Raw genomic sequence first — 24,729 nt, forward strand, 5'->3', positions numbered from 1 at the left:
AGGACCTAGCTGCGAGGTGTTGATTGCTGGCACCAATGACATGGCTATCGGCGAATAGCTTAACATCTATCGCCATTTTGAGACTTACGTCGCAAATAATCCGCCCAGCTGGAAACTTGTCCTTGCTACCCTACCGCACCACCACGATCTGTATGCGGACCACTATATCTACAAAGAGACCGTGCTCGTCTATATCGAGGAACTGGCTGTTCATTACAGAATCAACGGCAGCTAGCAGGGGCAATAGTAGAGTCTCATTGCCCTTGAATTAACACTCTTGAGAGCCCAGGAATGTCCTCCCTCAGTCGACACGCCAGTCTCCACGACTACAACTGCTGTCCCCGAGGAATCAGGCATCTCGTGCCAGTAATCTCCGACGTATCAACACATTGCTTATGCTGGGGCCATCAGGGTCTCACCGACGCCTAATCTAAGTAGTGACAAAAGACTGTATCCACAGCCTGTTATAAGAAGTAGTTACTTTTGTCGGTCAGTCTCATGACTGACTTATTTTTTTAATTATTACAATTTTAAACACACAATTTTATTGAAGCAATAAATCATAGCAATATATTATAAAACTTGTAACTTTTGTTTTATTATAAGAGCAATAATTCATACAGTTTTAACGTACAGAATTAATTACCGTATACAATTTAAAATTAATAATATGCTTTCACACAATCCGTATTAGAATAGTTAAATATTTATTTAAAATTCTTAGATTTTAATTGTATAACCATAATTATTGCACACCTAATAAATTTATACAACTATAGAACATGCAATTTATTTGTTGTATTAAGTAATATAGTCGAACAGTTTATTTTGTATAATTTAAACAAGAGCTTTATATATATATATATATATATATATATATATATATATATATATATATATATATATATAAATGAATGTTTGAGTGTTTGTCCTTTATAGACTCAGAAACTATTTGACCGATCATTATGAAAATTTATATGTATATGTATTTTTCCACGTAGAAGGTTTATATGCTATGCCCATTGATGTAACTCACCTCCAGGAGGCGCTGCAAAATATATAAGTTATCAAAGCGCCTGCACATTGTAAAATACAATGACGAGATAGTTGTGTATAATAACCACACACTATGTGAAGGCGCAAAGTGTTTATGGATATTTGTCTTTCAAATGAATTTCTGTTTGGCCTTATAGCTTGAATGTTAGACCACTTTATTATTAAGTACATGTACGTGTACAATGGCTATAAACATACAATTTTGGCAGATTTTCTTGATAGTGTAAACAAGGTAAACTCTACATCGGCGTTGAAAATATAATTCACTTGAAACAGAAGTGCTCATACACGAGCAAAGCTTTCAAAAAGCGTGAGAAGCCGCGGGGTCAGCTAGTAACTTATAAACAAGCTGCTTTTGTTGAGATATATTTCTGGCAATGAAATAATAATGGTCACACTACAACTCTGTTGTTCGTTATAACCCCGTGTTTCAAATAACAGCTGAAGAGTTTTGAATCAGTAACCAGTTTACTGAGTAACCTAATACCAGAAAGCCGTTATGAGAATATAAAATTATCCAGGCAGTGAAAACAGGGTGTTAGCCTGGTAAAAGGTTACCACTGAATAACGATGATACCGACACTAATAAGTATAAATTACACGAAAAACATAAAACCAATATTTAAAACTTTTATTGTTTTGTGAGGCCTTTCGATAGCGAGGCTATCTTCTTCAGACACATCATAGCCTCGCTATCGAAAGGCCTCACAAAACAATTAAAGTTTTAAATATTGGTTTTATGTTTTTCATGTAATTTAACAGTGACCAATATAAGCTCCATCTACAGCACCAATAAGTATCTCTATCTACACAGAATGTGCGGCTCATGACCAGTGCCCTTGATTATAGATCCTTCTGAGGATCTATAATCAAGGCCAGTGCCGAGTGCGGGTTCCAGAACCAGTTTCGGTTGTATATTTTTTTGGCTAGGGCAGATCACGAGCTCCTCGTGGGCAACCCGCATAGACTGATCATACACCTCGGAGAGAAAGAGTAGGGATGGAGGGGCCCCTCCTGCCGACTACAGATAGCTCGTGTATTTGAATAGTGGAATGAGCAGTCCCAAGCGTTCTCGCTCCTTACTATTCTGGATTTAATTTAGTTCAATATCTAGCAAACCTATTAAAATGTACCACTGTGTTTTCAGCCTATAATCTTGAGTTGAAGACACCATTCAGTAGTTTGGTACATCATACATATATTTCAATTAAATTTTTAAGCTGCATGTTGCAGGATGCGGCTCAATTACATTTATTTTATCATACCTTGATTTTACAACGTAATTAATATTCATAGCATTAGAGATCAGTAGGACTAAAATATTGTCAAACGTATTATATAGGTATTTCTACGCAACCATAAGAGTGGTGTTTTAAATTGTAAACCATACTTATACTAGTTTATGATCTTAAACTTAATTTGTCAGTTACATTACTATAATATAATTAGAAAAATGTTGTATTTATTGCAACGATGTCACGTGCTATGTTAAGTATTTAAGTTAGGTAGCTGTGACTTGATTTGTCATATTTCTATATTTGTATTTTTGTTGGACATTTGCTTACAAGTTTCTTTTTTAATCCACTTAGTTTCTAGTTTTAACACATCTATTGTGATAACTCTTTATTACAGCTTTTGTAGCGTAATTATTAATGTATGTACTACTACTTAAGGACTATATTAAAATATGTTACAGTAATGCTTATGGATGTGTTGCTTTGTCCTATTAATTTTAATAGCTTTCCAATGAAATAATTTATATATATATATATATATATATATATATATATATATATATATATATATATATATATATATGGTACATGTGTTTTTTTTATATATTTATTTATTCTAAGCCGCCGTTTTAAGCCTATATGCAAAATATGATGAAATTATGACACTTCATTCGATGTGCACCATCTCACATTTTGTCGAAGTGTCTTTGGAGGTATAAAGAAAGTTCAATATTGATATAACTAAATACAATGTTTTTCATAAAAATTTTGATGTACTATTTTGATGTTAATTTTCCTCTGGTCAAGTCTAGGGTAAATTTTAATAAAGACAAATGGATCAATTATGATTTGGAAAAAGAAAAAGCGGAAAATTATAAGTTTAAGTCAAACTACAAGATTAACCAAAGATAGAACACTAAATAAGCTATTAAAACAGTTGAAAAAAAAATTACAGCAAAAAATTAAACTCTTCAAAAAAGAATATATTGAAAATAAAATTAGAAATTCTGAAAAACGTATGTAAATCTACTTGGAAAATAATTAATAATGAAACAAAAAATTATCACAATTTTAATAAACATATTAAATTGATTTATGAAAACCATGAATATTCTGAACCAGAGGAAATCTGTGAAATTTTTAACAATCATTTTATTGACATTGTAGATAATGAAATATTGCCAAACTTGTCATCACACATCACTGTTAACACTGGTATCTTTAAAACTTCTAATGCTAAAAAGTTCCACACCCAACCAGTAAGTGAGGAAGAATTAAATCAGATTATAATGTCATTTCCTAACAAATATTCAGCAGGCCACGATGAAATTCCCAATGCCAATTGTCAAGCAAGCTAAAATGTACCTGATCAAGCCCCTGACTCATGTTATAAATTCCTCTTTTGTGTCTGGAATCTTTCCTGAAAAACTGAAAATCTCTAAAATTATAACCGTTTTCAAAAAAGGAAGTGAAACTGAACCCTAATAATTATCGACCTTTGTCCATTTTATCTACTTTTTCAAACATTTTTGAACGTGTAATGTATTTACGACTAGTTTGATTTTCTTTCTTGAAAACCAATAATATATTTGACAGAGAACAGCATGGCTTTCAGAGCTGGTAAGTCTGTCATAACTGCTGGGATGGATTTTATTTGAAACCATAGTGGACAATATTGATAAGGGGAATTATGTGGTTGGCATTTTTTATGGATCTTACCAAGGCCTTTGATAGTGTATCACATGAAATATTAATAGAAATTTTTTAAAATATTGGTATTAAAGATGTTACATTAAACTGATTTGCTTCTTATATTTCAAATAGACCACAGTATGTTGACTTGCAGTTTGTAACCAAATTAAATCAAATCACTCATGCAAAATCTTCTTTAAAAATATCAAGGCATGGAGTGCCACAGGGTTCCATTCTGGGGGCCAATTCTTTTCTTACTTTATATGTTGGTTTTGCCAAATGTTCTGACAAAAGATCAGAGCAAGCTGTGTCTATATGCAGATGACTCTAATTTAATAGTTGCTGGTAAAAAAGTTTGAATGAAATAGAAATTGCAGGTAAAACGGAACTCATGTGTATTAATAATTATTTTTGCAGTAAAAAATTTATTACTAAACTTTAATAAAACAAATATGATCTCTTTCTGCACACAAAACAAAATAGAAAAAAACTTATGCCAAACATAACAATAGACAATATACAAATTTCTCAATTAACTAACACTAAATTTTTAGGATTACTTCTAGACGAGAACTTAACTTGGAAACGAACATATTTTGGCTTTGCAAAAAAAAATTTTCTTCCGGATTGTTTGCTCTTAAAACCATGTCAAAATATTGCTCAACTGAAATTTTGAAAACCATTTATTATGCCCACATACATTCTCATATAAACTTTGGTGTTGTGTTGTACGGGGCCCACTAGTATTTCAAATCTGTTAAGCATTCTTCAACTTCAAAAAAAAGCAAGTAGGATAATCATGAACTTAAAAGGATGGGGAATCTGTGAAAGAGTATTTTTCAAAATTAGGAATTTTAACTATTTACGGAATGTATATACTGGAAAACTGTTATGATGGTTAGTTCAAAATTTTGACAAATTACCCCGATTGGGGTCAAATCACTACTTTACTAGAAATAGAAATCAATTGGCAGTACATAAACATGCATTGGAATTTCATTATAAAAAACCTAGCTCGGCAGGTATTAAATTTATAAACCAAGTCCCTAGGAATTTATTTAACATAGAAAAATGATTTATTGTTTAAAAAACATTTAAAATTTTTTTTGACAGATAAGGCTTTGTATTCATTTGGAGAATATAATGGACACATAGGATATAATAAAATAAAAAATGTAAGATGATTCCATTCCTTATTTGTATAAATTCAAATGTAATTGTACAAATAATATGAATAAAGTTAATTTGAATTTGAATTTGAATAATTAATAAAATTATTGTAGTATACGTTCTATATGATTTCTATGTTTTTTCAGATATGCTCGGATATAAAACGACTCATTAATTCGTAATAGATAATAGAAATCATAACCGTTCCGAACTGAGGTCGCTAATCAGTCAAATGTTCGGTATTTGTCGGTATTGCTTGGCTCTGGCCCACTCTTTCTCTCTGAGGTGTATGATCAGTCCATGCAGGTGGCCTATGAGGAGCTCGTGGCGGATCTGTTTCATTCATATGCCGCTATCTCGGGTTTTAAGCTGAAAGTGTACACACTATGGAAGCCTCCTTGATGAGCTGAAAAAAAGCAGCCAGTTGTTGTGTATGTTATTGTTGTAGACGAGAGAGGCACTAAGCGGCTCAGTTAGTGTAGGACTTTTTAAGTTTAAAAAGTTTTAGTAAGAGATTTCTATTGTTCATTAGAACTAATTATTCGGGTAAGTAATAATAGTTAAAAGTCAAAGTTAAATTACACAAAGATTACATAGTTAGCTTTGTTGGTGGAATGTATACCGTTAGACTCTAATATGACCTAACCTAAAAAAATAAAATCAAGTTTCCTTCACATAGCTATGTTTTTATAGGTCGCCTACACTCTTAGTCAATTGTTATTATAAAAAATGATATATTATTCAACTTTGATATTATATAAGCATACATAACAAGAATTAAAATAAATTGACAACAAAAATAATACAATATAATTTTCACAATACCATTAAAAAGTAACAAAACCAACTTTTGCTTACATACCAGATAAAAGATTACAGCATTTATAGCTTGCAGGGGTTTTAAGAAATGGGGGAAAGGATTCTCCCTTGACAGGTGCACTTCCCTGCAGTACAAAAATCACAAAAATAGTCTGCTGTCAGTATTTCACTTAAACTTCTCTTGACCATTCACAAAGAACTTTCAGTTTTTTTATCTCACACAATTTCCTCGTATTAATCACCATTTAAAAATTCTCCAAAAATTAGTTATCTCTTGTTGATTGTTTACACTAAACGTAACTACAATTAGTAAGTTATAAAATATGAGTGTAAATAAATTGTAATAGCAAATTCTTCATTTGATAAAAGCTATTGAAAGCCCGATACTAAAACTGTAGACCACTTATTAAAATCTACCCTTTTTATTTATGAACAATTCTAGACCAAATGAAATAAATTCAGTGAATTATTTTACGATTTTCACATTAACTTATTTGTTATTTTATTCAAAGGGAAAATGTTTAGAAACTGATTGGAGAAACACCACAAAAACAATAATTCTGTTGAGGAAGCCATTTAAGAATAAAAGTAAACTTAAATAGGAAACAGGAGGTAATTGAATGTGATCTGGTCATCAGTGCGAGCTGCGGCAGCACCGATAATGGTAATGAATGGAAAATATCCCTCAAAATAGTATCTATTCCAGTAAAATATAAAAATTCTATAGGATCTGATTATAAATGAAAAAGTCTCCTAGACTGAAGTATTGTTTAAGATATAATCTGTAGTTACACTGTATTATTAATCTTTATTAAATACCGCCTGTGTATGAGAAATTAAGCATTCATTGTGGAAATATAAGTAGCCTATATTAGGTAGACTAGTTTTGAACTATTAGTGGTTAATTTCAATTTGATTTATACTATTTATATAGCTTTCAAATACCACTAGGTAAAATGTACGCTTAATAGGCTTCTCTGGGATTGCAGACAATATTTCAAGTCCATATAACAGTTATTGTGTTAGACTAAGCCTACACGTTTGTGTGTTTGTCACACTTTAAATTATTATACTTCGGTATTATATGAAGCCCAGGATTATACAGCGTGCCTGTGGTAGTTACGTTAGATTAGACGACTTTCGACAGAAAGGTGAAGAGATTAAGCTCTTCAACTCAATAAACATAGGCTACCATAGAGAAACTTAGAATCGTTACATGATGATCCTGTAAAAGGCACTTTTATTTATTATTATCAAGAGATAAGGAACTATAACCGATTTAAAAATTTTTTATTGTAGACATGTGTTTCTGCATTAAGCCATGTTCAGTGTAGAATTCAGTACATTATTATTTAGTGTTTTCATTAGTTTATAATGGCAGTCTACTTTTTATCATATAGCTTATTTCTGTCAAATTTGAAATACTAATTTCTTCTGTGAAATTCAGTTACCTTTTGTCATTTATTGCTTACTTATCTAATCGTGCATATTTTGTTATATCTGCAACTGTTTACCATAGTTTATTCGTTAATTATGATTATGATTGTTTCCTTGTTATCTATTATTGTTAAAAATTGTTTTGTTATCTCGATATATAGTTAATTGTTATAGTAATAATTTTTAACTGTGTGAAGTGATTCATATGATTGCTCCCACAATACATTCTATATCTTATTATTACTTATTATCACATTGTTAACTTGTACTTTTCTTATTTTTCTTTCAATTCTTCTCTCATAGTAACTATCGACATGCGTTAGTTGAGTAGTCTATTATATAATGTTGTTGAGTACATAGTGTGAACTTATTTATGTTTATATATTGTGTGGTTGTATATGTTGACTTAGAGGTTGTCATGAAGGTAGTAAAAAAACTGTGTTTATATTACAAGTGCATTTTAAGTTGTATTATTGTAATTTAAATAGTACGTCTAGTTCACACTATAATCACTCAGAAACACTAACTTGTCTTTTTTTCTTTTATTGGGACAAAATTAATTTTAACATTTTATTTTTTCAGGAGCTGTGTTGAGAAGAATCTGACATTTTATTAAGTTTTATCGACATAGCCTAGTTGAGTGGTTTCTTTATGGCGTCAGTCAAGAAGGAATCTAAGGAAGCAACTACAACCGACTTCAAATCACCTCCAAAATATAAATTCTCTGAAGGTACTGAGATGATATGTTTTACATGCTATTCTAAGGAGGCTGGGTTAAGGTTCGTTTTCAATATTATGGCCAATTTCGTTCCCTGCGATTTTTGTAACAAATAAAGCCTCCGTGTGGTTTGAAAATGGTAAATAAGTAAAGTTAAAAGAAGAATCATTATTTTTAAATATAACATAATATGTTTATATACTTTAAAACAGTAATAAAAACTAGACTTAATGAAATGCATAAAATTATACATTCTTGTAAACAATGTATAGTACTGAGACATAACCATGAATTTTATGGCTAAAATTTTCCATTTTATGGCCTTAAAAATTGTAGCAATTGGGCTGTTTGTTGTTTTAAGTTTTATCCACAATTGCTAAGAAAAAGTTGTATTACAGTTTTTAGATACGTTTACTTGACAAAGAAGCATGATTTCAGATAAGCTTACTTTATTGCTTTAATATTATCTGAAATCATCTGTGCTCATTAGTCACTTGTCTCTATGACAGTGCATAAAATAACAGTAATTTTATCAACGTGGAACTACTTAGTAATACAGTGAATGTATCAGTGACCTAATCTAACCTTAACATTAGTTTTTACCTATTTACAATAACCTACTCTGTGACTAAAATTAGAACAGAATTTCTACATCATGATTATGTGATGTATAAAACGTATTGGTATTTGTCTCTTCAATCGATGTTAACACAAATACAATTAAATGTCCTTAAAAAGACTTTATACTGATTTGAAGAAGAAAACAGGTAATACTAGTGGGCCTACTTCTGGAAATCAATATTTAAATTTTGTTTAAATTGTAATTTTGTTTAGAAATAAGGAAATATATACATCTAATTATATAAAAAAGTAAAAGCCTATTTAAAATAAAAACATAATAAAACTTGTTTAAGTTGCTGACTAATACATGAGTGGGTCTAACTAACAAATGATAACCATTTAATAAGATGTGACGGCCCATTAAGAAAGCCCCTGACCATTTGACACTGTGAGGTCAATATTATTATTGACCAGTGAAGTACTACAGTATTTATATTGTAGTATTACCAACCAACGATTCTGCATTGTTCCTAACAGTAAATGTTACAGTAAAATGTCCTAAAGTACTATATTACTTACAAAATATCTACCATCACCTAAATAATTCAAAGGAAATAAGGAACAGTGATTTATATATTTATTTAGTAAGATATAAGTCCAAGTGATAGTTGCTCGGAATATTCTAGTTGATCTCAACTGAGTTGTTAAGCGGAAGTAGCCCGATACCCGTGGCAGCTTTAGCTGCAGCTGGCTGAGGAATTTGCTGATTCTGCTGATTCCAGCCTGTGTCTGGCCAAGTTGTGTCGTTTCTAGACTCTGTTACGCCCAAGTAAATCGTTTGGGAGCAGCACCGTACGGAGTCTAGTCCGCCATTTTAACAAAAATTTGTAGCGAAAAAGTATGTGCGTGGAGTGAGTTGATCGCCAGTACTCGAACGTAACGCGTCGCTCCGTGTTTGCCCTTCCCTCTTAACCTACTGTTTCGCTGATGAGTGATTAATATATTTTAAAATTACAGTTTAGGGAATGTGAATAGTATTGTAATAATTATTAATGTGAAAGATTAAATTAAAATCAGATTTTTGCGGCCAACTAGTTTTCTGATTATCTAATTCCCAAGTCCCGTCTCGTCCGTTACAAAGAGCTATAGTTGATTAGTTGAAGGTAAAAATACATCTAAGATTTTGAAACAAAAATGAAGTAATTGAAGTAAAATACACGAAAACAGAATATTTTCAAAATGAAACACCATTAAAACAGAACTTTTGGTAGTAACCTAATAGTTTGAAATTTCTCTTTTCTTTTTGTAATTAATCAACAAATATATTGTGGCCTAGATAAATTAGGCTCAGATCAAAATAACCTCTTAAATAGAAATAGGAATTTCTCTTTATAAATTCAATGGAACCTCAGTTCTAAAGAAACACATTTATGAATCAAATATCAATTCTATATGCTGATTATTCAGGATTTTCACATTGTCGTACTGGGAATCTGCACAATTCTTTGGCTAAGATCATCACTTGGGTTTTAAAAAGTTTAAGTAATCTGGTCTCTTTTAATGTTTAATATATTGTTTTTTTACTTTACAGGAGAGAAAGTACTGTGTTTCCATGGTCCTCTGATCTATGTGGCAAAATGTCTGCAGACAAGGTACGATGAGAAGAATAAAGTTCCTGAATATCACATTCACTATTCGGGATGGAACAAAAGGTGAAAAAACTGGTAGTTTAATTCTATCAATTAAAATGCATTTCCAATATGAAATAGTTTAGTAGCTTAGGACATTTTATATACAATTTACAGTTTTTATTACAAAAAAAAAATAAAAACAATCCATGAATTAAAGATTTTTTATAATTTGGAAAGAAAAGAAATATGAAAATTGAAACCAGTTCTTTTTTAACTGAATTGAATTACGTTTTCAATGAGTGAACGTGATTGTTTTGTATGATTGTCCTGGGTTGAATTTGAATTTATTTGAGTTGTTGTGTACAGCTGGGACGAGTGGGTACCAGAGAGTCGGGTGCTGAAGTTCAATGATACCAACCTACAGAAGCAAAAAGATCTCCACAGAGCACAGAAGAATGAACCGTAAGTTACAGCCCACCTTTTCAAGTGAAGAACATTTAGTTTTACTATAAAATATGTTTTGCTGTTGAAATTGTAGATTTTAAAATTTAAAATATCCAATTGGGGTATTACTTTCAAAGTCAAACTAAAAAAATTATTGACAAAATTTCGAACAAAAATCTTTAAACACATTCATAACGACAGCTTATTTCTGGACTTTTTATTTGGCGTCTTTCATTTTTCAGTAATAATGGCAAAACCTAAACTTTATTACGTTAAATGTCTGAGTATAACAAGAAATTTATATATGCTTCGTGATTTTGCATGAACAAATTTGTTTCAACATGTTTTTTCAATGTTTCTTCATGTAACCCAATGGGTATCTAAAAAGTTAATTGACTTAAAAAACTGTAACTGTAAACTGTATGTAATAATAATAAGTTACACAAATTTTATGTAAAATACTGCAAATGTTTTAAACCAGTCTGGCAGTTTGAAGAAATGCCTGGCAGGTTCGTAATTCTTAGCAGGTTCGGAACAGGCTGCAAACAGATAGTTTGGCAGTGAAAGGGTTATAATAATTTTGATTTCTGGCCACTTGAGTAATTTTTAAAATTTGTTTAAAAGTAACTTACAGTAATTCTATATAACATTGACCATTAAAACAAAACACCCAAGTACACATGATAGTCTATAGTGGTTTGTAAACAAGTATAAAGCTAGTAATAGAGATCCAGTTGATGTGCAAACAAGTAGGCAGTGGCAAGCAGCTGATCTCATCAGGTAGAGTCCTGCCCAACATATGATGTTATCTCTACAAAGTTCAGCCTTCAGTAGTCCAACAGTCCAACAGATTGTCAAAGCTTGCTGAGATGCTTCACTCACAACTATCCTTAGTTGAAAATGATCAGAAAACAAACAGTATGCACTGTCTAATACTGTAAGTCTTTTATGATCAAATGCAGTTTTAAAATTGAAATTTTAGTTAAAAAAAGTTATCAATTAAATATAAATTATTGTTTTCCTTCTCACTGTCATGTATTCTCATTAAATGAGTCTACTGAATCAATGGGCTTGCTCTTCATCAATCATAACTTTTAAAAGTATGCATTATAAAAATATATTTAACATTTTTTCCTCCTGATTTCCCTTATAATAAAGAAAAAAGTATTGTAATAGTTGTTCATATTAATATTACTTAGCATAATATTAGTAACAGTTGTTAACCCTTTGAAACCGTTACAAGCTGCCTGGAGTAACGACCGTTGCGGTTTTATATATATATATCTTGATGCAGTTTGGACGAATATGTTGTAATCTGCTTATTCTTTGTTGTGAACCAACCTGCCATCCCTAAGCGAGTTTTAGAAGCAAATTGTCGTAGTTCTTATCGTATCCGCTGGATGTTAGAAGTGTTATAAGAGTAATGTCTAGCGCTGGCTCCCGCCAAACACCAATGAATCTGTTCAGCTGTTTCACGATTTATCTTTTTTACAAGAAGCCTATACAATGTGAATGTCTTACTTGTATTTCAAAAATAAAGCTAATGATAATATTTATATACATTCCTTTCCTTTACATTTCATATTAGTTAAATACAAATTCGGAGTTAAAAAATGTTTTTATTTTATTAAAAAAAGTGCTTAAATGACGTATGTCTTTCAAATAGTAATAATTTCTAAACTTAAATGATGAGATCAAGTAGCAATGTTAATGAATAAAGTTATTTAAACATTTTTTAACTCACGTAAATTGGGCTTGTTAGGATGTCTTTGGAAAGTTACTACTCAAAGGGTTAATATTACAATTTATGATTTTTTATAAACAAGAATAAACGTTTGTTTATTACACGTTATCTGTGTTAAATGTAAACATTATTGATAAAAAATTCAGTTTTAACAAAAATCTAAGAGATCAGACGTTTTTATAAGTTGTATAAGAAATGTAATATTTTATATATTAACATGTATTTTATACAATTTTAGATAAAAAGTAAATATTCTCAAAAACAGCTAGTCAGTCAGTGATGGTGACGCAAATCAATGATCGAAATGAATGTATGTTAATTAAATGCAAATAATTCTTACATAGGTTTTTGGTGACACCTCTAAAATTACCCTAGGCACTAACAAAAAGCCAAATTGCATAGATAAAGATATTTTTGTAGTTGTTATAAAAAGTTAGTAAATAATGTGGATTGGAATTGAACTTTAAATGATTTCAAAATAATTAATATTTAAAGTATTATCAGTCAATCTTATCTTTACTGCTCAAAAGGAATATACCATTTACAGTGTACAAATACAGGTGCATCACCAACAAATTGATAATTATTTTATAATTGATCACTAAATACACCACATTGTGGATAACACAACAGGTAAACTCCAGATAATTGTTCAGTTTGGTTAAATGTGCTATTTGTTCTACCTTATCAGCTAAAGTGAGTGTGATATCTCCATTCTAATGTGTGGTCACTTTCTATATTTTTATTTCTGATAGTACATTTTATTTATTTATTAATATATTAATTTTTATAAATATATTTGTAGAACAGCGATTGGAGTTTATTTAAATTAAGATTTATTCAGATTTATTTTGTACTCCCCGGTGTAGTGTGCTTTTCAATTTGACTTTTCCTCTCCCCAAAGCCGAATCCTAATTACACCACTGATCATTTCAATTTCCATATCAGATAAATATATCACTGAGGAATGAAATAAATTATTTAGGGATACAAAATTGTTCTAGAGTATAGTTAAATAAAAAAGTGAATTGAGAAAAAAGATTTAATATGGAGAAATAGTAGTTTTCAATCACTGTTCTTAATCGAGTATGGGTTATGCAGTACTTGAGATGATATCAACAACAGCAGATAATCAGAAGAGAGCCAGCTGATATCATTTGGCAGTCAAGTTTGTTGGTAATCTCTAACTATTAATAAAACAGAATCAGCTGATAGCAAGATTGATTAAACACATTAGTAATTGGGGTCAATGGACAACCAGCTGTGTTTGAAAATTACAATGTCAAAACATGCTCTAAGAATCTAATCCAAAGTAGTATTGTCTTTCCTTTTCTAAATTATAGTCTACAGTGATATATTTTTACTGTAAATTTCAAATCAAGGCGAAGAACACTAGAAATTGCATTACAAATTGTTTAAATGAAATGTTTATTTGTCCAAGAGGATTATATACAATTGATAAAAATAGTTATTGAAAAAACTGCATACAGCATTATGTGTCTGTGAGTATTCTTATTACTTTATAGTAAAAATGTTTTTCAATTCTATTATTTAAATTTATGTGCACTACTAAATGAGTTTACTTAATTCGCATTATGGAAATATAAAATATAGATTAACACTCAAAGTGGCTCTACATATTCATGTCAAGTAAGACCGTTGTGAAGCCTTGCTACTGCGTACGCAGTTGTACTTGTATACTTTGAGGTTATGTGAGATCTACTGCAATAAATTCTGTGTAGTTGCAACAAGAAAAATCTGAAGTCATCAAAAATATTGGGTATTTGAACATTTCTTTAAATAAAACAAATATGTGAATAGATGAAACATGATTAGCTGATGTATGGCTTCTACATCGTTGTATTTTTGCACAATCATGTATATTGTACTTTTGTTCAAAGTTATTTTTGCAGTATCATTTCAGTATACTAAATACTGAATACGTTCATGTCGTGTTTAGTTGTATTTAATGTATTTGTTTCGAAATATGAACTCTGAAGTCATTGGTGACCAATTCTGATGCCTTCAAGAAGTTAGGGGGAAGAAAAACTGTGTTCATTTGTATTTAAAAATTTAAATAAAAATATATATTTCTGAAATGTTCATAAAATATTGGATAAATACAGGGTGTTCACAAAATGGTATCACAAACTTCTGTGGTTGATAGTATTCATCATTTCAAGCAAAAAATGTTCTTTAAATACAGGTTGAAAAATGTGTCATTTCATCGCTAGCCGCCATTTTGTATTTTTGATCAAAAACATTAATGTCTCCAGAACTATTTAAGCTAAGCAAACCAAATTTGGCACGTAGGTTTTAATAGATAAGAGAAAAATAAAAATAATTGTGTTATTTTAACAACACTTTAATATTAACAATATGGCGTCTGTTGAAAATATGAACATCACTAACCGCAAATTTTGAGATTCTGGGTTGCAAGGGTGGATCGATAGGTTTAGTCTATTGCAAACTATGATTGTTGGAGTTAGTGGGCTTTCCAAGTGTTCAGGGCTGTTGCTAGACATAGACAAAAGGCACAAGGTTGTGTCACTCCCTGCCTGCTTAGAATGGAGAGGCTGGCTTTCCCTTATTCCGAGGAGAAATTACCAAGATTAATGCCCTAAATTCTTCCTCATGGATCTTGACAAGAGGCGACGCTCACCCCCAACCTTACCCATCCAGAATAACCTGTCACTCCGGAAGCAGCGCAAAGGTCCTTTTAGGACTAAGTGCAATAACCTTCTTGTCCTAAGATAAAAAAAAGAAGTGAAGCTGAGTCTATATCGAGGATGACATTGTACAGTACTCCGTAGACCATTCTAGAAATTGTGCTGTTCAAAACTGCTAATGTATGCATGGTGAATGTTATTCACACCTTGTTTCTGGATCTTTTACCTACACTAACTCTGTCAACAGGAAGAACAAGAAAAACAAGAAGAAGAGTGTGGGTGGGGGACCAGAGGGACCAGGAGGTCCTGACAGCAGATCATCTACACCAGTCAACGATAAGGAGAAAGAAAAGAGCGCGGCTGTTGCCGGGGCTAAGGCGGCTGCGGCTGCTGCGGTTACAACACAGTCCTCATCTCAGGAGTCGGCCAGCGATGTGCCGAAGAAGAAGAAAACTCGGACTGATCCTGCAGTGGAGACGGTAATTCAATGTTTCCAGTAGGAATATGAAAATAGGTTGAAATGTTTTGAATCTGAATTTATCGATAATTATTCCATGGAATTTTGTGCTTGATCTGAGTAGTTCATAGATAACCACAATGATGGATCGATGTTTTTGTAAAGAATCGGTTATCCAGCTGAACTGCTGAGATATTATACTCATTCTAAAAACATTTAGCTCAGATTGAAAAGCTCCCAATCCCTATCTTGGGCATTTTGAACTCTTCTCGCCAGTCTATACAAGCAGTCTATACACTGTGGTCTTTTTAGTGGTTGGGTTCATTGTAGAAGCGTTTAATATTTTAAGTAACAACTATGTAGGAAGAGGACTTTCGTAAGGAAACTGTACAATTTTGTTCAGATGGGACTTTATTTCTAAATTTATGTTGGTAATCTGATAGCTCACAATTTGATTCACTGCTTAAATTAATTGTTTATGACATTTAAAGAATACAAACAATGATATAGATCTCTACAATTTTCCAATTATTCTAAGCCGGTCCGAAATACTTATTTTATTATTTTATTGCACCTGACCCAAAAAAGAAAAGAAATAAAATATCAACCAGCTTTGTTAGAGATCTTAACAGTTTGAAAATAAATTGAAATTAAAATAATCATCAATTGAAATAGAAATAAATTAAATGTAAAAAATCTAGAAAAAGGTTCACCCAATCATTATAAAGCTTAACATTATTATTTCTACAAGTAGGCTATACTTAACATATTTATAACCAGTTAATTTAATTTTTAAGTCCTAAAACTTTAGGACCAGGCGTTTTTTTTTATATATACCCCTCGTATATATTCACTCACTGAAGTTTCTGAAGAACAGTTTTTATAGCCGAAATATTAAGAAAGCAAACTTTTACTCTTTTTACAAATATTTTAATAAGCATGTTATTTCCTATTCCCAACAGAAGTTTTCCTCCCTATCAAACAATAAACAGCAATACCCAAAGTTGCATTGGAAAGAAACTTACAAAAGCCCATACTCAAGCCTTAAATGTTTTGTTAGTTCATACATTAGTTTGGTTACAATAATGGAAATTAAGCATTTTTATGTTAACTTTGGAGCTTAGTAGGTCAAAAGGAATTATTTATGGAGTTATGTTGAAAGAAAGAAAATGGTCAGTTTGATTACTACTAAAACATGTGTCTAAGAGGTTTTATGAAGATTGAGAAACATCCTGTATAACTGTACAGTTATACTATTATTTCATTTGGCAGGAGGAGCAGTTCCTGTCTAAGGTGGAGATAAAGGTGAAGATCCCAGACGAACTGAAACCTTGGCTAGTGGATGATTGGGAGCTGATTTCCAGGCAGAGGAAGGTAAGGTTTGCGCCAATTAAGGTGGCTTGTGATTTGATAAAATATGACAATAACCTCATTCTAGCTAATCCTTCACTGTGAATAATTGTGAGCTGATCTTCGTGAAGGTAAGGTTTGTGCCAGACAAGGTGGCTTCCTTTTTGAGTAAAGATATACGACATCCTAGTTCTACACATAACACAGATATGGTGGGGAGAGTTGATCGTATATCCTGAATGATTTGACGACGATGACGTTCAAATCAAAGTTTATCGTTGAAGGAGATGGTTTCTTCTATAGTTCGTGAGCTTTACGTTCTTTTGTCATTTTACTATTTATATAGACAACCAACTTTGTTTTTATCGGTTGTCGATGAAAAGAGTCCAAAATTGATCAACGATACTCAACAAATGTGGTTGATACATTCCATCTCCAATTAAAGTAACAATTTTCAATACCATTAACCCTTTTACTGCCGGCCATTTTTTTATTATACCAGTCAAAATTGCCAAGGGGGAAAATCGCTGTCGTGCATTCATTTACAAAAAATGCTGTATCTTTTTTATTTTTCATTAGATTTGCATGAATTTTTACTTTATTTACTCGTATTTAAATGCTGTTTTTTTAAATAATAAAAAGAAATTTTAATTTGAAACAAACTCATTATTTAATTTTAAAAATTATGTAAATAGCAAATAAATAAAAAAATAAAAATTGTGTTTGGCATCTGATAATTTATTTTTAAAATTATATTAAAATTTTGAGCATGATATCATTATAAACTAGAGCAATTGCTTAGAACATATACCAAATTTGAAGGTGCTACCTTGAAACATAGCTGCACTATGAGGATTTTCCCAAAACTGGTAGGCCTCCTCTAGGCCTACCAGTGGAAGTTGAAGGTAAACTTATCTGTGCCACATCCCCCTCACTATCTAATAACTCCTCATTATCTGATGGTAAGATAAAGTCAGGATCGTCATCAGTGTCATCCACATCACTTTGATTGTCATCAATAGCCCTAACACTAATATCAGAATCGTTCTCGGCATCTGAATCTGACAAATTCTGAAGGAAATCGTCACTCAGTTCGTCTTGCACTTGTACACCACCATCGATTAGACTGTTAATTATTGTTCCAGCACTCACAGGAGAGTTAGATGTAACTCTTTTACTCATTTTATCCTTGATCAACAAAAGTAACACTTCAAAAAACTTTCGATAACATTGTAAACAACAACAATGAACGAAGATTTCAGTAACCTAACCCGATCATCTGGTTTTGACAGCTGTCTAGGTAGTTCGTCAATTCTAGTCAAAGACGACGAAAATAGAAATCCAAAGTTCTTCAAATGGCTTCTTTCATTATCCTTTCCTCCTAAACAACCAAAATACCGAATATTTCGGCATTTGAACATAACAGTAGCCAGTAACAATAAAAAAAAAACAGACGTCCGACATATCGGACGTAGGCGTTTTTGGCAAAAATGCCGACGTCCGATATGTCGGACATCGGCAGTAAAAGGGTTAAGTAAAAAGGTTTAAGATATGTAAACCACTAGATTAATCTAAGTGAAGTACTTGTTTTATGATACTAAATTTACAGTTTATTCTACAAAATCCATGTGTAATAGTATAATGGTTTTGTTTATAATACTTTTTTATAAATTTAGAAAAACCGCATTAAAAATCGTAAAAATAAGTGCTTGGTCATTTGGGATTATACTAATGATCATTTTAGTATTATTACATTTTGACATTTGTAATTGTAAAATTTATCAATTAAATGTCACTTGTAACTAAAACCATGTAATTATTGATTTTCTGGAGCCAGAACTAGATTTGCTTATGTTTTGTCACAGCTATTAAATCTGCCAGCAGCAGTAACGGTGGACCAGATCCTAGACGACTACTACAACATGAAAACATCCAGCAAAAGTACCACACCTAACAAGTACGTAATCTTCCTACAGTTAACATTGTGAATAATATAATTTACATAGTAATGATCATTGTGGCATGGAAGTATAAAGTTATCAAAGTAGATGCTTTATTTTTTTGAAGATATATATATATATATATATATATATATATATACCTCATGTCAACAACAAAGTATATCATGTTATATTATTAACAATTGGTATTAAAATGACAAATTTCATACACATTATGTACGTGTACCTCTGTACCTTCTCAATAATAATAGAAAAAATTGTTCTGGCAAGACTACTGCAGCATCTTTCACAACATCAGCTACTGACAGAAAAACAGCATGGCTTTACAGCGAGCAAATCAACAAATACAGCCATCATAACCATTATAGAAAGCCTCATAAAATCCATTGAAGAAGGAGACACAACCACCGCAGTCTTCCTCGATTACAGCACGGCTTTTGACTGTATCAGTCATGACCTGCTTCTTAAAAAACTCATGGGAGTAAGGGGTACTGCAGGAAAATTGTTTGAAAGTTACTTGACTAACAGATCCCAAGCGGTAGAGGTCAAAAGCTTCAAATCAGATGTCTTTGTGGAAACTATATCCAAACAAGCCACATTTAAATCAGGAGTTTCACAGGGCTAGGTTCTGGGGCCTGTCCTGTACATAATCTTTACAAGTGACCTTCCTCGCTACCTTGAAGACTGCTGCAATACAATTATATATGCTGACAATACCGCATTGTTCCTAAAAAACAAAAAGGCCACTGATCTGGAAATACAATCTTTTGTTGCCTTGGGAATGGTGCAACAATATTGTCATGCTAACGGCCTGGTACTGAATGAGAAAAAAGTCAACAGCTTATCATTGGGAAGAAAAGAGAGGAAGTTGCAGGACTGCCAGATGTGATGCAAGTGTCACAAGTAACATACTTAGGAGTAGTGATAGATGATAAACTTACCTGGTCTGACCACCTAGACAAGTTGTGCTGTAAACTCAGCTCAGCTCTGTATGTGCTACGACGGCTGAGACACATATCTAGTGATGACACTACAAAAGCGGTGTACTTTGCTCTGTTTGAGGCACATGTCCGATATGGGACAGCGGTGTGGGGTAATTCCTCTAGAACAAACACAAAGAGGGTCCTAGTTCTGCAAAAAAAGGCAGTTCGCATTCTAGCTGGCCTTGGACACAAAGAATCATGCCGCACTCCTTTAAAGAACTAAGGGTGTTAACTGTAGTGAGCCTTTTCATCCTAGTAACTGCCTTACATGCTAAAAAGCAAAACCTGCAGAGAGGAACTGATATACACAATTATAACACTAGACGACCCAACAGCATAGTACTTCCGATCCATCATCTCACACTATGAAAAACAACCGACATATCTGGGAGCAAAATTCCTCAACATCCTGCCGGAAAAGGTGAAAAACATCCACTGTGAGAAAACGTTGAGAAAAAAAACATCATAGCATGGCTACAACAGCGCCCTTTTTACACAGTGGACGAATTTGAAAATTGGAGAAAGACTTTTGAATCTTTGTAGTGGTTTTGGTGACACATTTACTGTTCTCGATGAATGATGTAAATAAAGAATTATTGTTTATGTTTCTGTTATAAAAATGCCTTAATATATTTAAAGTACTGATTTGAAGTGTTTTATTTATTTATTTTTTTGTCAGAACAACAGCAATCCTAGAAGTGGTGAATGGCATCCGGGAGTATTTCAACGTCATGTTGGGGACTCAACTGTTGTACAAGTTTGAGAGGATGCAGTATTCAAAAGTAAGTGGTGAAGGAAAAGTTAGAAACCTTAATATTTGGGAACACAACCTACTGTATACACGAGGCTCTCAGTAAAATTTTTACTGTTTACATTTCTGACATAATTAACCATGCATTACAACAATTAAAAACTTATATCTATATTATTTACTGAATGATTTTATGATCAAAATGTTTGAAATTAAATTTAACAACTTTTATTATTCTTTAAAAATTGTCATAGTCATATTAATTTTTTTGGTAATTAAGCTTTAAAAACTTCAACTGTCTGCTATCTTGAAAAGTGATATGATATTAAATAATAAAATTAATATATAATATTATTTTTTCCCTTGATTTGAGACTGCAAAAAATAAATATATTTACATCAAGTGTTTCTGAGTTTTTCAAACTAATTCTTTGTTCTGTTTCTTCCATCCCAATATTTTTATAATGAATTTCGTTTTGCTACTGAGTTGAAACCTATTTAATAGTGTATTTTTAATTAATTCGGTAAATATACATGTTGTTGAATAATAATACAGGTAGTACATTCTCTCTGGGTTATTGAGATACATGTAATGTTCCAGATTGTAGCATCAAATCCAGACACTCCAATGAGTAAAATATATGGAGCCATGCATTTACTCAGGTTATTCGGTGAGTACAACACTTTTAAACTGTAACTGAATTAATTATATGTTTTGTATGTAAATTATTATTTATGTAAGTAGTTGTTCAAGTAGTTTTTTGTAACTTATCTTCCTTGCCCGTCTCAAAAGCATTAACCAGTAATGTTTCTATTACTCAAGGGACAGAAGTAGATTGAGTTGATCCATCAGGTATAATAAGGGTTTTTGAGAACATGCATGTTGGTGGTGTGACATTTTTTTACTAAGAATTTTGAGTTATAAAAATTTTGTTTTGAATTTAGTTCCATTTGCAATATCTGTTTTGGAAGCACCTTGTGAAAGAGGGGTTTTTGTGATAATTTCTGTTTGTGAATGTGTTGGAGTATTTTTAGAGTAAAGCTTCTTTTTAAAAGTTGTCTTTACATTGTTTACCCCGTTAACATCACTATTCCATCTATTATGTAATAAATTAATGTTGTAATAATCATAAATTATATTGCATCACAGTTACTTGTGTACAACAATAATTTTTACTCAAATTTTAATTTTGTTTCAGTGAAACTTGGAGGAGTCCTAGCATACACAGCTCTGGACGAAAAGAGCATTCAGTTGCTACTGCTTCACGTGCACGACTTCCTGAAGTGAGTTAATTGTTTAGTATAACGATATAACAACTTTGAAGTATCCTCCAGTGAAATTCTGAATGTTCTTTATTTTGAATGTCAGGGAGCGACAGATTGTAAACACATTTGATTACATGTAAAGTAGCTAAGGAAGAAAGGGTTGATTCCATATGAGTGTTGAGTTAGGTTCAGTTCACCTTCTTCTTAGTGCAGCATCTGGGATCTGATGTGTTACAGAGTTGACTCCTGAAATCTGGAATGAAAAAAGGAAACTCCTTCGTCACCAACGTTTTTTGGATCTAAGATGAAGGTGCATTAAGAGGAACGTGATTTGGAGCTTAACTCAACATTTCACATGTTTGCTTAGTGAAACTTTATAATTTCTAAGTGTGTGGAGGAAAATAGTTTATGTGCAATCATAGCTTGTTACCATTCAATTACCATTAGATTAAAGCTTATACTCATTTGTGTCAATCTACATAAATGAAGTTCCCAAATTATAATTCTCAAATTGAGTCCGACCAACATGCATTGAAGCTATGGTAAAAACCTTTAACCCTTACTCATTATAATGCATAGTTCACCTTCATTCTTTTCTCAAAACAGCACGTGTTTATGAATTTTAGCAGTTTTGTGGAACAATATTCTTTGTGTTTCATGAATGTTTAGACTATTTATTCTTTAAAACAAGCATTTCTGTATAATGAGTACAATATATGATAAAATGATTTTTGTAGACAGTTTTATCAGTGAGTGCATAATTTCATATTATTATTGAGATTAGTCTTTTGTATTAATTTGAGTTGGTCATGTTATAATTAACACATATACAGTTCTGTATTGCTGTCAGCATCTCTGTATTATGTAACAAAAGTGTGCATCTGAAATGGTTTGCAATTCTTGACAACAACCGTATCTGGGACAAAAACTCACATTTTCTGTATAATTAATTTTAGATTCTTTACTGAATAAAATTTACTACTGAACCAACATTCTAAAAATTGTATAATATATTTTTAAAACTAGATTATATTTAGAACCTATAGGATGTCCAGGAACAGCACATCACTAACTGAGAATGTCAAGATTCTGGGGTGCAAGTGTAGATCCATTGGTCTAATCTACTGCGGGAGATGACTTTTGGAGTCCTTAAGAATCCAAGTGTCATGCTAGCCTAGATATAATAAGGGTGTGCCACCCCCTGCCTGCTTTGACTAGAGTGGCTGGTGCAGAGTTGGCCTCCCCTTCTTCCGAGGAGACGTAACTGAGATTGATACCCTAAATTCTTCCTCATATAAGCTTCTTGTCCTAAGAGAACAAAAAAAATGGTCATTTATAATGAAAAATTTAAGTCAAAAGTGTATTTGGTTTGATAAAATATTTTGTTTCCAGGTTTCTCCACAAGAACGCGGCGACGCTCTTCAGCTTACAAGACTACGGCGTGTCATCATGTGACTATCAAAGGAAGACTATCTAAACCACTCCCAGATCTGTACGTCTGGTCTAGATAGATCGCGTTTTGTTACTCATGTGATCCAACAGTAGTGAGATTCGCTGATACAGGACCCTGGAATCTGTTATACGATAGATGCACCAGCTGTGATTTAAATTTCGGTTTAGAGTTTTGTTGGAAGAATACTCGTTTCTTTTATAATTAGATGACATTGTTTTGTCAATATCGAATCTTCCCCCACTTTTTTTGATATATTCTCTAATTATTATAAAATCTATAATTGTGTGTACCGTACACAGGATTGTACATCAAATAGGTTCTCTACGTATTAGAATGAACAATCCATAAATAGTTTTGATAAAGCTAACAAGCTCTGATGATTATTCCATTCTCGTGACTAGAAGTTAAGGAATGTAGTCATTCTTTGTAGCACATAATTTACATAAAGTATATTTGTAATGTCGGAATGCATAAATGTGGCCATAAATTATTGTAAGTTTTTCCATAATAGTTGTTTAAATATTTGTCATTACAGGTAATGTTTACATCATAATAGTTGTAGTTCAAATGTAAGAGGTCACAATTGTATTTATTTTTCAGTATTTAAAAAAATACATAATCTAGGAGGTTTGTTACATAATAAAAGTTCAAATTAAACGTAACTTGTTGATCATGTTGTAGCATAAGAACGTTTTATTTTAAGTTGGAATGTTAGCGTAATTTCTAGTGCTTAATAATCCTTGATTAAATTAAGAGTACAAGTAATTGTTTAGTAATATTTTTTTACTATGTGCATTACAGACATTAAATACAAATCTTTTTCTAAATGCTCCTGTATCTTTTTCTTGACAAACCACTTTTTAACCCTCCAAACTAACTTATTCCAGTCTTTGGTGTTACATATATTTTTTTATCTCAATTTTTTATAAAATTAAACCATAATCAAGCTGGCATTAAATAGATACAATGTTATATCAACATTCATATGAAATATATTTAAGATTTGTACATTTACACATAGTTTCTGACTTGTCAGTAATAAGAATCATCACTGACACGCAGATCCATAATCACATCAAAAATATTTGTTGCAATCTTAAGATTGAATTCATAGAAAGTAAGAAACCTGTAATTGTCTCTTAATGCTGGCAAATATATTATACTAAATAAAGATTTAACTGATGCAATTGAGGGTGAATAGCCAAAACCTTTCATGAACATGAATAACATTTTTCATACAAATTCAAATCAAAATTATTAAAAAATCCCACTCATTTATGGCCTTCCTAAAATCCTCAAACCTGGCATCCCCCTCCGACCAATAATTAGTTCC

The 24,729-nt window shown here is 31.8% G+C and overlaps 1 protein-coding gene across 1 annotated transcript; it reads left to right on the plus strand.

The window, feature by feature from the left end:
- Positions 1-5,492: 5,492 nt before the first annotated feature.
- LOC124366936 (mortality factor 4-like protein 1) lies at positions 5,493-24,223 on the plus strand. The gene is made up of 11 exons (XM_046823546.1): positions 5,493-5,699; positions 7,992-8,139; positions 10,280-10,400; positions 10,686-10,781; positions 15,424-15,655; positions 16,906-17,007; positions 18,849-18,940; positions 20,607-20,709; positions 21,279-21,348; positions 21,877-21,961; positions 23,336-24,223. Exons 2-11 carry the CDS (start codon positions 8,061-8,063, stop codon positions 23,418-23,420), a joined length of 1,065 nt encoding a protein of 354 aa, XP_046679502.1. The 5' UTR covers positions 5,493-5,699; positions 7,992-8,060; the 3' UTR covers positions 23,421-24,223.
- The last annotated feature ends 506 nt before the right edge of the window (positions 24,224-24,729 follow it).

The sequence above is a fragment of the Homalodisca vitripennis genome, chromosome 7, assembly GCF_021130785.1.
Source record: "Homalodisca vitripennis isolate AUS2020 chromosome 7, UT_GWSS_2.1, whole genome shotgun sequence".
Lineage (NCBI taxonomy): Eukaryota > Metazoa > Arthropoda > Insecta > Hemiptera > Cicadellidae > Homalodisca > Homalodisca vitripennis.

Coding starts and splice junctions, on each gene's coding strand:
- LOC124366936 (XM_046823546.1), top strand. CDS start 8,061: ATGGCGTCAGTCAAGAAGGAATCTAAGGAAGCAACTACAACCGACTTC. Junction 17,008..18,848: donor TGATTTCCAGGCAGAGGAAG/GTAAGGTTTGCG, acceptor GTTTTGTCACAG/CTATTAAATCTGCCAGCAGC. Junction 21,962..23,335: donor CACGTGCACGACTTCCTGAA/GTGAGTTAATTG, acceptor TTTTGTTTCCAG/GTTTCTCCACAAGAACGCGG.